Here is a 15,493-nt window from a genome sequence, read left to right on the forward strand (position 1 = left end):
CTGGTTGCAACATCTTCCACAGGACCAGCCTCATTATTTGGCCACCTTCTGACTACTCCAAAAATGACCCTCATAAAAAAATGATCTGATTCTCCTGAATCCCACAGCTATTCCCAAGGGTGCAAATGGCAGCACTAAAGTTGTGGAGTCACGAAAGCAGTCCCATCCCCATCCATTTTATTCTCAGAGTTAGCCCAACAGGCTATTGGGGGCATGTGTGTTGGGTTTTCTCCTTCCCTAAACAGAAGTTTAGATTCTGCTGGAGTGGACAGAAACTACCAAATGCCTTTTTTCACTATATTCAGTAACAGAAGATAATTCATTTGAAATTGCATGAGCACATGTGTTTCTTATACTGGTTATTTACAGATACACATTATAAACCTCCAGTCTAATTGCCACCATCCCTGTTTTTCACTATGCTCATTCAATCCTTCACAGAGAAAATAAATACCTGCAGCCTCTCAAACCAATACAAATTTTTAAGAATGTGTTTTCTGCTTGTTTTGTTTTACTCATAAGTCTCCTTTCAACAGTGTTTAAAAAATAAATAAATATCTTAATCATTTTTCCCTGGGCAAACAGGAACTTCTGGCAAAAAAGATGCTGAAAACAGCCAGATTGCAGGACATTCCGGTCACTCTGAATAGGAGTTTCCACAGCTGAGGTTCTAAAATTTTAAAAATGCCATGAATATCCAGCGACTAAAGCCTTCACTCAGAATTCAGCAAGCTTCAGTGATCCTGATGAACACAGCAGCTTCAGTATGGCAGAAAGGCAGGTCCTGAGGTAGCCTAATCTCAGAAAATTAAAAGCTTTGAAGATTAAGAGCAGGACCTTGAAATGACCCAGACAGAAAAAGAGAGAGACTAAGTGGTTTCTGCAGCCAGTCCCTCCCAGACAGCATGTTGCTGCTAAGCTCCCAAGGTCTGCAGCCAGAAGCTCCAGTTCAGGAACCCTCCAGGTCAGCGCTTTAGTCTCAGAACTGCAAGGCCCAAAAATGGAGTTTATGGAGTTTAGGTTGCTAGAAACATAGGATAGAGAAAGACACTACTGACTGCATTTGTTACCCCTACGTCTAGAATATTCAATTTTTCTGAATAACATCATATGAGTTGCATTTACCCTGAAGTAACGATGTTACTAAGTCACAAATAAAGTTCAGGTGGTTCTTGTTTCTTTTTTCGTCTCTCAAAAAACGTGGGCAAAAATGGGATGCAGAAATCCACTTGAATCTTCACCAATACTGACGACACCAAGTTAATTGCACTTCAACAGATAAATTCCTGCTTTACACCTTAGGATGATCCCATACCTTTTTCACAGCATCATAATCACTGATTTGTTTTGAGCTCACAGTTCCCAAAAATGTCTGATCCTTTCCTCCATGCTGCTGATAAGTCAGGTGCCCCCCTTTCTTCATTTTCTGCTTGACCAGTACCTGCTTGTCCTTAGCCAATTACTCCTAAATGCAAGGTTTTATACTTCACTGACACACATCCCACAGTAGCAGAGCAAAGCCCTAGGATTACAGGGCTCCAACATGCAAGTTACCAGGTGTGTGCATGTCAGGGAGATGGAACCAAACACCCTCAACCTCAAGTTAACCTCACAACCATCAAATTAAAGCTTAACCCCTGTACTGCTGGGTTAGCACAAGCTGGAATTATTCAAGGTAAATATACCACTTGTACCTACAAGCACCTCAGAAAAGGTGCTGAAGGTAGCATCTCCCCTGGGCAATCTTCCCCTCTTCCCTCTGCAGCAGGACACGTTTTTTTTGTGCTCCTATGTGTTTCACTTGCTGATTTACTTCCCAATACCCCTTTCATTCTTCCTTCCTTCCATTTTCACCACTTCAGCCCTTGCAACTCCCCCCGCCTATGTAATTTATTACCAAGGTAAGAAAGCAGGGTCTGGAAGAGGACTGTAGTGGGAAGACATCACAGAAAGATGGTTCACAACCGCTGTAATGGCAGCATCTAACATAGCCTGTCCTGGTGTTCCACCTAAAGCAGGCAGCCGAAACACAGCATATCCTATTGACCCACAATTACCAAGGAGAGGGACAACTTCAGAGAGCAGGGCAAAGACCAGTGAAGAGGAGGGCTACATACATGACAACAACAAACACAACAGTTGTTCTCTTTCATCTCACAAAACTAATTTTTTATATGCACCTTTGTGGCACACAGTTTCATATCTCCTTATTCACCTTTGCATAGGAATGAAGGATCTCATGGCAGACTTCACATTACTCAGCAGGACAAGGCATCGGATGAAGGAATTACTCAAATGACAATAGACTGTACAATTAAGAGGAGGCTTGTGCACACATGTACATAAAAGTATATCCTGATTTTTGAGCTCAAAACAACACAGTAGACATGCAACTCCAAGCAGCACAGTTAGTTTCACGTTTTGTTTCCTTTTTTCCTAGGATAGTCACCACAGAGAAAATTAAAGTCATGTTTCAGGAACAATTCCTATCATTGATTTTATATGCCCAACAGAAGCATAAAAATAAAACAAGGTGGATGGTAGCTTGCCATTTCAGGTGCAAAGTCTAGCAGGAAAAGCAACAAGTGGTCTCTCACTTGCCAGATTGCTTGGCAGTGCCATATTGCTACTGTGGGGTGTCAAAAGTAATGAAGTTAAAAATGACTAGAATTATCACAGAGACACCAATGGAAGGGAAAGAAATATGCCTTAAACGCAAACATATTGCTACAAAAAAAAAAATCCCATCAAAATTTTTCCTTCATCTTATTTGCTTTGAACTCATTATAAAGTTACCTGGAAATAAGAACTTGCTGTTCTTTACAGTGATTTTTACCACCTCTGCATAAAACTGGGGACTAGATCAACTTCTACACTCAACATTCCTATTGCATGGGAAAGGAGGCTCAGTTCAGCTTGTATTGGCTTTCTATTGAAGAACTCCCTTCTAACTGGTTTCTAACAGAACAGTTTTCCCCTTCCAATGGTTATAAAAACATGCCTCAAACTGGTATGTGTGAATAAGACATGAACAAATGCACACACACGAATATTTGTAACATATTATTTAAAATTCTTCTCCACATAAAACAGTCTTCCGAGACACAGTTTAAATCTGTAAGAATTATTCATCAAAGGCAAGACAACTATCAGAAAAAGTAGAGAAACCAGTATAAGCAAAAGAACTGCGTGTCTTACTATTAACAAGCCCTGACAATTCAAAATGCAGTTAATTATCAAGAAAAAGTTTTTCACCCAGAGGGTGTTTGGACACTGGAACAAGCTCCCCAGGGAAGTGGTCACAGCACCAAGCCTGTCTGAGTTCAAGAAGCATTTAGACAATGCTCTCAGACACATGGTGTGATTCTGGAGGTGTTCTGTGCAAGGCCAGAAGTTGGACTCAATGATCGTGATAGGTCCCTTCCAATTTTGTGATTCTATGATTTTATGAATTTCCTTCTGGAACAGCTACATTACTCACATGTGTGAAGTCTATGCCAAACACACCTATAAAATAATTCCAACTATCCAGTCCAGTAAGTAACCAGCAAGACAAAAATAGATCCAGACTGTCTGTTCATTTTACATCTTAACCAAGACTACCACCAGAAAGGTCCAGAAAAAGAAAATTCTTCAAAAAAGAAAATTGAATAAATGCATTCATAAAAACACGCACTGAAGCTAACTTTTGCTTTCACTTTCAGTTGTCAGATTATTATGGAAAACTGTGTCATAGCAATCCATGTGGGCCAGCAATCATTAATAAAAAAAAAAAAAAACAAGAAAGGAGAATATTCAAAAACAACACGCGCCCCCATTCCCTGGGCTGGCTAAATCAATTCCAGGAATAAAAAAAAGAAAGCAATACAGGTCTTTTCTTCAAAAATGTAAATGGAGGACTTAAATATCAAAGCACAAAGAAATTGACTTTATAATTTCAGAAGCACCACCCCCATATAATCCTCTACACTGACTATTATTGTAAGAAAGATCTCAGAGTTCTCAGAACCAGTCATCCTCATTTATCAAGTTCCAAAGGAATATAAAATCTTACTAGACTATTGAAGACATGCATATTATAGATTTCTCTACAGTATGCCATCTTCTTTTGAAGATGTAAGAGTGAACATAGATAGAGAAGTATAAAATTATTATTCATACAAACGGGCAGACATATGGGCATACAAAGATCTTTATCTTTTAATCTTTTCTGTTCCTATGCTGATCTGAACACACTCTCCTGAAACCTCAATGCTTATTTATCTAAATTTAGTAAATATTTACTTACCCAGCATCCTCCTGGAATCCTTCTAATTCATCTCTTTGTTCTGCTAGGGTGGATTCTAGATCCAGATAGGTACCATTGTGAGACAATTGCAGGGTGCAGTCATCAAGCTGTAGAACAAAATTCAGACCATTAGATTACAGCAGTCATTCTCTAACATCACTTTTCCATTTTCCAAGTCCCCAGAAAAATCTCCCTAAAACAAACCATGTGTTGTGAGCAGATAAGAAAAATGGGTGCTGTTTGGCAATTTATGTAATCCCAAGTCCATGTTCACTAGACCATGCTTGGTCACAGCAATAGCAAACCAACTAATAAACACAGAGAAATTTATTTCAACATACAGGAGGAGACTAGAGGGGGTTTTGCGCAGTGCCTTTAAAATATAATACAGAAAGAGAAATTAATTTAAATGTATATCTAGGATAAGAATGACTGTTCTCTGTTCTTACAGTACATTTATAAGTACAGTTTCAGGGTCTCCAGATGAAGGTAGAAGGAACAAGGAGCTTTTTTTTGTGAGCTACTGAATTTGCCCTATGAGGAAGGATACAGCCAAGGGACACTGCAAAATGTGGCAGGCAAAAGTTGGGGTCCTGCATCAAGGGGGAGTACAGTCAACCAAGACATAAATATTTCTAGCATTCTGCTTTTAGGGCCAGGCACTAACTGGCCTCAAAGGTTGAATGGAAGACCTTCCTAGGCATTGTGGGGGAAGGACTGGAAACCTGTGCCAACTTCCTAAAAAGGTATTGAGGGAACCAAGGGCCAGAACTGAAAGCAGGAACCTGCCTGCAGTGATGCTTAAGAAGGAGGGAGCAATTAAAAAAATCCTCTTTATTTCTACCTTGTCTTCCCTCATCTGCAAGTTTTACATTAATTGTTCCAGCTGTTGTTAAAAAGAGCCAGATTTGACCAAAGTTAGTAAAGAAATTTTCTGGGGTTTTTTTGTAGGGAGCTGATCACACAAGAATCAGAGCCAGTGATCACGTGACTACTCCCAGTTGCTTATAGAATATTTAGTCTGCCTCTTCATCCTGGTTGTGTGGTCTATAACAGACTCCTACCAGGATACCTGCCCTGTTGGCCTTCCCACTGATTCTTATCCACAAACACTGAACATTACCATCAATATCAAGACACTTGCTAAGACACAGAGCAACCCCATTGCCTCTCCTTGTGAAGAGTTTATAGCCATCCATTGCAGCACTCCAGTTGTGTGACTCATCCCTCCAAGTCTCTGTGGTGGCAACTGTCATAGTTTTCCTGCTGCACAATCGCTTCCAGTTACTTCTGTTTGTTGCCCATGCTGTGGGCATTGGTGTAGATGCACTTCAGCTGGGTAATCAATCCCGCTGCCTTTTCGGGGGAGAAGCTCCAGTTCCTGCATGACCACTCTCAAGCACTTCTGCAGTTTCTAGTACATCAATAACCTTGCACATCCTTGCTGCCACATGATCTCCATCCCCTACCTCTAACAAGACAACAGACCAAAGGACCTCACTAGCACATTGTCTCTCAAACAGTGGCATGCCGCCTCCAGGCTTGTCTTCAGCGATCATGATTTTATCCCCTTCCCCCTGAGAATCTTGTTTAAAGCTCTCCCAATGAGTGAGGCTTGCTAACTCGTGTGCAAAGATCCTTTTTGCCCTTTGAGACAGGTGTACCCTGTCTGTTGCCAGCAGGCTCAGTGTCACGTAAATTGACCCATGATCAAAGAACCCAGAATGAAGATATTTCATTCCTCTGGATTTAGCAAAAACAAACTGACAGGTTCTTTGCATGCCTCCATCTACCAAGAGGCAACCATGGCAACGTTGGTATGACCATACATCCCTACTGCAAAGGCCACTTTGGGAAGAGGAGAATATTTAACACCATACTTTACGTGAAAATTCTGCCACAGGTGGCTGCTGAAGACACTCTGAAGAGGTGAGCAAGGGTCTGAAACAGCCAGTGACTCAAGGAAAGGAAATTACAAGCCTTTATCACATCCATGGATTTTTCTTTCTGCTCTTTTTAACACTTAGAAAGAAAATTAATTAAAATCTATCCTCAATGGATTACCTCTGTTAACTTCCCATCAAAGTTTTGATTCCCAGTAGCTGTTCAGGAAAAGCATAGTAAGCAGCCACTGTTCTTATCTGGCAGTCAATACCCAAACTTAGTCACTCAGTTTCCTGTCACTGATTTATATGTGCAAGAAAAAAAGACAAATAGTGTATTCTGGATTAGTTACATTTGAAGTACTGTAGAAAAGCTCATTTATAATTAGTGATAGAGTACAACTTTTCCATTAGTCCACACCACTATGCTTTGCACTGTTTGCAATCTGAAAGAAAAGTTCATCCTCTGAAGAAAGAGAGAGGAGGTCATTGTATTTCAAACTTGTTCCATTTTTTTTTTGCTTTCCTTTTTTTTGTTTGTTTGTTTGTGTTGTTTTTTTCCCCTGGGGAAGGAGTAATTCATTAAATAAGGTGACATAAGTTTTTACTCTGATTCCTGGGGATTAAAGAAAGCAAAATCCTGCAAGCACAAGCCCCTGATATTAAGAATAACAACAGTATAGCTACTCTGTCTCTTTCCAGTTACAAAGGATATTATTAACCTATACTAATTTAAAATACACTCTTTAGATAAGAAAAACTAAATACTACTCTGGGAAACTTTTTCCAAGTAGTTCAGGGTATATAATGAAATGCTAATTTATTCAAAGTAATGCCAAAAGGCAAACTACTAATTAGATAAATGTTCTGCTCTCACTATGGAGATTAGGAGATTTGCCCACAATTTCCATTTATACTGCACAGTTAGGGAAAAGAAACTCTGCCTCAATAATATCTTGTGACTTTAGTGTATAAAAACCACAATGAGAACAGGAAGTCCTTCATGTAGAAAATAAATAAGAATAGTACATTCTACCTATGTTCATCTCATTTTCATAGTTTCAGCTGAACATAGTATCCATTCAGGCTTTAAAGCACTGTACACTGCATGCTGTATTTGTTAATAGGAGTTAGAGTAATGGGAGAATTGGCAATATCTTCTATTTCCATTACTTAATGCTGAGTCTTGCCAAAAAGTTAGTTTGTTTCTTCTCTTGCATGTGTACACACAAAGATAGAAGGGAGCAAAACAATACTTTTAAAGTTAAGTATTAAGATAATAAACTCTAAAATACGCCTTATATGGGATCACTTTGCTACTCTGCCTCCAAGCTTCACTTGTATATTTTACAGGCAGAATACAAAAAGAGAATCCACCTTATGAATTATTTTTAATTAGTAAATTGCCTGCCTTTTTCAACACAAAGGACGGCTGATGTTCACTCATTAGGGCTTATTAGTAACAATTCAGGATGTTGGACTCTTCCCTCTGCTCAATGTTAATCCCATGTTTATCTGCTACACATCACTTCTCCTGTCTCTGGAGACCCTCATAAATGGCCCCATCTAGTTCATTCATTACATGCTTTTCCCATTGATTATAATTCACACTAAAATCCTTATTAACAACCATCTTCTCAGGAAAATCAAAAGGCAGAATCCATAAAGACAGTATTTCAAAGAATATTTAACTGAGCTGTTTTACATCATCATGAATGAGACTGCTATTCAGCTCTTTAGAAATTACTTTTATTTATTTCACTTTTTTCTTCACAAGTCTGTTTAACCCTTCAGTATTCCTTACTGGTCCCAAAATTCCAATCTGCATTTTGTTGTTATTAAACTGTATAACTCATTTATAGTACTGCCAAGAAGTGAGATTCTCCAAGATCTTTTCAAAACCTTACAAAACTATTTGTTCTAAAAATCTCTTACCAGTCCCTTCAAATCATTTATCATTTTTTTCATCACACTTTACTGTATTGCCCAGGTGGGCCAAAAGGTTCATACAAGTAATTTACATGCAATTCATCCTGTAGGCTTTACAGTAATTTTGCATACTTTCCTATAGTCACATTAAAAGAATATTACAGGTATCACAGAATCATGAACAGAAAGACACACCATCAGATAAGATAAATGTAATGCTACTTCTCCAAATCAAAGGCAGGGTTACTCCATCATCAGTCTTCTGCAAAATTTCAGGTTTTCTGATTTTAGCTTAAGCATCAAAAATGATATCCCAAGCATCTCTAAAGATATTTTTTTAAAAGTGTGTTCAATTACACTCTTATCTTCTCAAATTAAGTTTCTTGAAAAAAAATCCATGGCATATTTTTGAATCCCTATGGATATTTTCAAAATCTCTTTTCTCTATAAAGGGTAGGTCTACCTAGGAGTAGTCTCTTTCATAGGACTGAAGAAACAAAAACATATGTAACAGTCAATAAAACAAGTGTTTCAGTCAGAATCACCAGCTGTGGATAGTCAGAGCTATCCCCTAGGTTTACATGAAGGAAGCAAGAAGAATAAGACTGCCTTTATGCAAGTGTTACTCATTAAAAATGTAACAGATGTGCTAATTATCATCTTTGATTTCATACTGACATACTAAGATCTGTACTCTGTCATGACAAGATAGGTAGGTGCTTAGGTGCTGATTCACTGACTTATAGCTATCTGTTTGGACTAGAGGAGAACCTGGAAAAGGCATCTTAGGTGGCACTGACCTCACTAGCTACTCGCTGATTTCTCAGAACTGACCAGAAACATAGAAACAGTGAGAGAACTAGCTGTTTCTACAAAACAGCCTGAAATGCAGGTAGAGCTACTTAATTAAACGAGTTTTTCTGTAATAAATATTCTAAAACAAAAAGAGAGAGATATTTGAACTTTCTCAGACGATAGTTAGTGGCAACTGGCCCATGCTGTCCAAACACTATAGTACCTATGCTGCAACCAAAACAGACACAAATGGAAAACCATAAAAGCATCATGCACATGCAAATCTAAACACCACCATCCCAATAGTTCCATATATATATATTCTTTTTTTAATATATATAGATGTATATATATGGATATATAGTATGCATGCGTTTTAGATATTTTTACCTTCAGATTTCAAAAAAGTAACAACTGCCTGAATTTGAGAGGCACATCTCTGAACCAGAAGTTGAGCCAGAAGGGAAGACACAGCTTTATCAGAGAAGCCAGAGTCAAAGAAGTGTACAAAAAGGCCAGAACTTCAGGACAGCATCATTCATTGACTGTAATCACAACATACTTTTCTCTCCTGCAGATTCCTGCTTCATTCACTTTCAAAACATCTCCAGAAAACGAGACAGGTCACATACACTACTGTGCAGGTGTTCTCAGAGCAGAACCATGGTGCTTTCAATACGAATTAAGAATTAAGCAGTATATGAACATATCATTAGTGACTGAATCATAATGTATGTGTCCAAATGAAAAAAAAAAGGTTGCATTTACAGGTTTTTGTTTTATGTACAATAAATTCGTCTTAAGTGTTGTAATCATCTCCATGTAAGTATTTAAGACCAAGGCTATTTTAAAAAATGAAACAGAATGATAGCTACAGCACAATACATTTTATTGATGTATATGTGTCATCACCACAGTCAGAAACTCTTTAAATAACCCTGAAATAGAGTTTTCCCACAGAAAAATGGAAATGTAAGAAAATGTAACAGAAATGTAAGAAAAATTAAGAAGAAGGACATAAAAAGATCATAAGATTACAAATAATATTTAGGCTGTTACATTTATATTACACTTGTTTAAGTTTCACTTGGAGAAGCTGAGCACAATTCGTTAAGCAAAATCAAACAAATATGTGAATTAACAGTTAACATATGAGAACACTTAAAAGTAGAGCATCCAACTTCCTCATCCTTTGCCATTTAACTCATTACAGAGTGAAACCACACCACACAAGAGGAGAAGGGTGTCCTGTCTTCCATTATAACCAGAGACAGGGATAGCAAGGTCAGAGCTGCAGAGCTTAATCCTTGCCTTATTTCAATGGTCATCTCCACCTCACCAGCACACAGAGAGCCCTCAGCATCAACGTGCCTATCTGCCAGAAAGCTAAAGCAATCCACTCGTGCAAGTGTTCCTTACAGGCTGCCAGTAAATCAAGACCATAGGGCAGAAGTTCAGTTTGTCATCTTCTGGCTCAGGTAATCAAATCTGGCTAGTAGTGGCTAGTCCCAAAATAATTCACACTACAAGACTATCAAGCTTAAGAAGACTCAGCAAGTTCAATAGTAGTACACCAGTGATTAATTTGTTCTTATTTCAAGCACTGACCCACGGAAAAAGGTAACACTCATTTTTCTTTATAAAGAAGCCCTTGTTGCTGTGCAACACAAAAGCTCATGATTTCTGCTCATTTCAGAGTTGAAGGACATGACCAAAAGGAGTAAGGAACAGCAGGGGGGAAAAAAAGAACAGCAGCAAGAGAAGGTGATGATCAGCCAGTTATCTGATGCCAATAAATGACCACTGCCATTTTCAGAAACTAGTTGAATATAAATAAATAAATAAATAGATAATTCTGAGTTCAGTCCTTGTTTTCATGTACTGCCTTTAGCTTCTTACCAGTGAAGAGAAATACCTAGAAACCCAGGGGGGGGGTACAAGGAGAGAAGAACAAAGCAGCCCACACATCCACCACCAGACTGAGTACAGCCAGCAGCTCTTCCTCACACCTGCTCCTCTCCACACACACTTGCACGTGCTCCATGTGCACAACAGTCTCCTCACTCAAGAAGCCCATGAGTACATAATTCAATGCAGAGACAACACACACCTTGCTGTGCCAACAGAAATTCACACAAGTCTGTCTTCTCTCCCTCCAGAAGGCTTTGCTAGATCAGCACACATCCAATGTGGACTTTTCTTTGGTTTAATATCTCTGCCCCACAGCAGCAGGAGGTTGGCAGAGGTTAAGGAGGGGAAATGCCAGATGCAGTCTCCTGTCTTTTCAAAAAGCACAGCAGAGCCACAAGACATTCTCCTCTTCCCTGTTTGTTCAAAGGCCAGAGAGTTGTAATTTTTCAACAAACAATCATGAGAAATGCTTTTCCCTTGCCTCCAACCCCCTACCCTAAGAATCTATTCAGAAGAACGTATTTTGGACAAATCTCTCTAAATGGTGTGACTAGCAGATTGAGGGAGGTGATTCTCCTACTCTGCCTTTCTGAGACCCCACCTGGAGTACTGCATCCAGCTCTGGGGTACTCAGCAGAAGACGTGGATCTGTTGGAAGGGTCCAGAGGAGGGCCATGAAGATGGAGAGAGCTCCAGAGAGCTGGAGCACCTCTCCTATGAAGACAAGCTGAGAGAGTTGGGGTTGTTCAGCCTTGAGAAGAGAAGGCTTTGGGGAGACCTCACGGAGGCCTCCCAGTACTTAAAGGGTGCTTAAAAAACAGAGGGACAGCAGCTTTTTGCATGGGTAGAAAGTGATAAGACAAGGGGGCACAGTTTTAAACTAAATGAGGAGAGATTTAAATTAGATATTAGGAAGAAATTCCTTACTCAGAGTAGAGAGGCACTTGAACACATTTCCCAGAGAATCTGTAGATGTGCCATCCCTGGAAGTGTTCAAAGCCAGGTTGGATGGGACTTTAAGCAACATGAGCTAGTGGGTGGCACTGCTGCCCATAGCAGGGGATTGGAACTAGATGATCTTTAAGGTCCTTCTAACCCAAATTAATCTGTGATCAATGCAAAGAAGGTGTTACCAAGTCAGCAAACAGCGTGTGCCAAGATATAGCCAAATGTCCTCTTTATATTAGCTTCTATTTAAATAAAAGTGGACACCTTCAAAAATTCATCTTAGGCAGTGATCAAGGATCCCATTCATAAGACAAAAGGTCCTACAGTATGAGAGGGGAGATACACTTGTTTACTGGTGTTACTACAAATCACCAAAACCAACTGACTTTGCAGTCACTAGCTAAAAGTACAACCAACACTCACCAGATTTCCAGTAATTTGAGCTAGAGCCACTGGACAGATTATTTTGTTCATTTGGTTGTTTCCAGAATTACAGAGAAAGGAAATGAGAGAGGGAGAGGTTAGCGTAATCCAGTATCAAGCTGCAGAAATGAAAATCCCTCTACAATTCTAGCTTCTGGCACAGCCTTTGAAAATCCTTATCTTACTGAAATGTTTTAGCTCATCTTTCATTTAAACATTATTGGGTTACAATTGTTCTTATTAGTGGTGGTGTGCTCCTTTTTCATTCACAGCATGCTTTGCAGAGTAGGGTTGATGAAAAGCATAGTTTCTTTACACTCAGTTTTCCCTTTCTAAATCTAAGGCCTTGTTTCGCTTTACACATCACAAGTCTGACACATTCACATTCTTGAGCTATACAGTTCTTAAACACTCTCCCTTCTGGTTCAGCTGTTTCCAATACAGTGGGAATCCTGTTACCAAGGCCAGCAAGTCTCAGTTTTCCCTTTGCCGTATTCTCTCCCTTCTTTACTAAAACCAATTACTCCACAGGAAAAATCAGAAAAAGCAGCTCTTCCTGTTCGCGAGCCTAAAAATATTCTATATTACTAGGAAACTGGTACAAACTGATTAGTGCAAATGAATATTTAATACTGTTTCATTCAAGGCCAAGCTTCACACTGAGAATGAACATACTATTTTCAGAATGCACCATATTTTAATGTTTTTCAAATTTTATTGCAGATCAGCAGATGCAGGTTTTCTGTTCTGGCACATGGCCTGTGGTCCTTTGGTGGCCCTTTAAAACGTAACAGGGTTGCTGTCACTGTTAGTTCTCACAGAGTAATGAAAAATGTGGATGGTCTTATTGCATCTCACAGATTATAGCAAACCCAGCATAATATTTATCTGGCTTCAAGCAACTGCTCTCTTCATAAGAGCCTTGGTATCTCCCTTCTCATGTGAGTAGGTGCTATCCAGTCTGTGCCATCTTGTCATCATTTTGGGCAACATGAGGGAAAAGGAACAAAGTATCTAGCCCAGGACTGATGCCACGTGACCCATCTTGGGAAAAACGCTTGACATTAATGAGATAAAAGGAAAGAAGTAATCTGTATGTAAGCCACATGTTAGTGCCCAAAATTAGCAGGGTACACTAAAAACTGCTCTCATCTTCAAGTATGACAGCAACCCAACACACAATAACTCTATTCATCTAAAAGTCCCTACGCGCCAAGTAGTTCTATTGCAATTACTTGAAAGAAAATTAATACTCCTTCCCTCATACCTTGTTTCTTTATAAAGATAATTTTGAAACTCAAAGTATTTTCTAAAAAAAATAAAATTACTTTAAAAATGCAATTAAACCAGTACTTTTATAAGGTCAAAATCTTAAAAGTAAAGTCAAGCACAGGCTCTGTACAGGAGGTCATTTGTGGTGATGGCAACTGTGTCACCTTCAGTCATCCACGCTAACAGGTCAGCAAGGTTTCTGAACTCTCGCAAACTCACTCTCCCATACTCATTTAGAGTGGGAAAAAAAAACCTAATTATTTCCTACATCTTAAACTTTACACTATAACAAGTAATCTAGCATGTAGACTATTCCCAAATTTTTCAGCCCTTGAGGAGTGATTAGCATATCTTGTAGGAGTAGTTATTAATGTAATGCACATCTGATTTATTTTTAGCACAGTAATTGTCATTGTCAAACTAATTCATAAACTTTGTATGCTTTGCAGAGCTTATGGCAGTTGCACTGGCAGAGCCAAGCCTACACACAAAGTATAATCCAAAGGTTTGCACAACTGGGCGTAGGGCAGTCAGAGCACAATTACTTTAAAAGGAACTGCTATTCTGATATGGAAATGTTGGTATTTTGAAAGTAGCCTGTACTCGTAGTCTGAAACAGCAGCTTTTATCTGTGGCCTAGTAGATACCACAAAATACTCCTTGGGTCAGGTAATACAGTGCATGAAGGGAAACATAAATGCCACATTAGATCCTCAAGAGCCACTGGAAAAATACACTGCCAATAAAAATATTCTGCTGAAATAACAAAGACATTGAAAACAAACACAGAAAGCTGTTATATTAATATTATGGGTTTGACTTAAGAATAATAAAAGGAAGTTCAGAGTTCAAAATTTTGAAACTGCTATTTTAGGGGTCTCTGAAATACAGGCAACACATCACAAGAGAACATGTAACGTGTGGATGCCTACCTGTTGCTATTCTCAGACGGTTATGTCACTGACTCTCAGTCTTTTGCTTCACGATTCCCTTTAACACAGTGCTCCACAGGGAGCAATTCAGAATTTACCAGAGTATCTGCGTCCAAGTGTGACACCGTGGCTTTCAACAGCCACCACACAGGCATTGTTAGAAACCATAGGAATACTCAAAATGTCAAGAGCAGTGGAAAAGAAAGCCAAATTCATTTAGAGGAGGGTGTTACCACAATGTTTAATATAAACTAAAAAAAGCTAAGTGAAAACATCAAAAATAACTGAATTTCTGCATGTTGGATGGGGAACTAACATGCATTCTTTCCCTCCCACCTAATTCAATAATTTAAAGTTACTTAAGTTTGAGCTGACACGCAAACCAAACAGGCAACAGAACTTCACAAAGTCAAATTTAGAGCATAAAATCCTCCAGCTCTTTAACTAAAAAAAAAAAATAATTTTCTCACAGTAAACATAACAAACCTATAGCATGAGAATAACCTAACCTCTGCATCCTCTCATAAACTTTTGGGCACCTAGATTTTTCAAATCCCTTTCCGCTCCTGTGTTCAGCTTTTCCTAAGAAGACCAAGAGCTAGCTCTCCTCACCTTCACAGTTAAGGACATCTTCAGCTGAACAGAAAGGAGAGCGACCATAAGAACAGGATCCTTTATTTGAAGGTATATACAACTTTTTGACTGATATGCAGGGGATGCCTACAGCTGACACGCTCTCATTACCATTGGGCTGGAATTACTGTGAACATATCCAAGGAAATGGAAATAATCTCAAAGGAGATAGGTCAAGAAAAGTGAGAGGAGGAGGAGGGAAAGGATTAGCATCAATGGAGTTTATCATCTGAGGAATCTTTTGTTCAGAGTGGGTGCATCTGTGTGTATGAAAAGCACTCAGTTAAAATCTCAGAAATCATTCTTTTAAATGTAAGTAGTGGTCTAGGAAGGCAAAAATGGTAACTACTTCATGACAATTCCATCTGGCTTCTTTTGTACACCTGTTATTAAATTGAAAACTGAAGTTTTTCATATTTGGAAAAGGTTTTTTGAAGTCATGTAGCAGAATGAACCTATAACTTGCAGACTTTTATTCT

The 15,493-nt window shown here is 38.9% G+C and overlaps 1 protein-coding gene across 1 annotated transcript in view; it reads right to left on the minus strand.

Annotated features, from left to right (window-relative positions):
- Positions 1–15,493, minus strand: part of FHOD3 (formin homology 2 domain containing 3) — a 383,569-nt gene that overhangs the window by 341,076 nt on the left and 27,000 nt on the right. Inside the window, 1 exon segment of the mRNA XM_027680405.1 lies at positions 4,289–4,395. Coding sequence (XP_027536206.1) covers positions 4,289–4,395 — 107 coding nt within the window.

The sequence above is a fragment of the Neopelma chrysocephalum genome, unplaced genomic scaffold (genome assembly GCF_003984885.1).
Source record: "Neopelma chrysocephalum unplaced genomic scaffold, ASM398488v2 Primary Assembly neopelma1_22b, whole genome shotgun sequence".
NCBI lineage: Eukaryota > Metazoa > Chordata > Aves > Passeriformes > Pipridae > Neopelma > Neopelma chrysocephalum.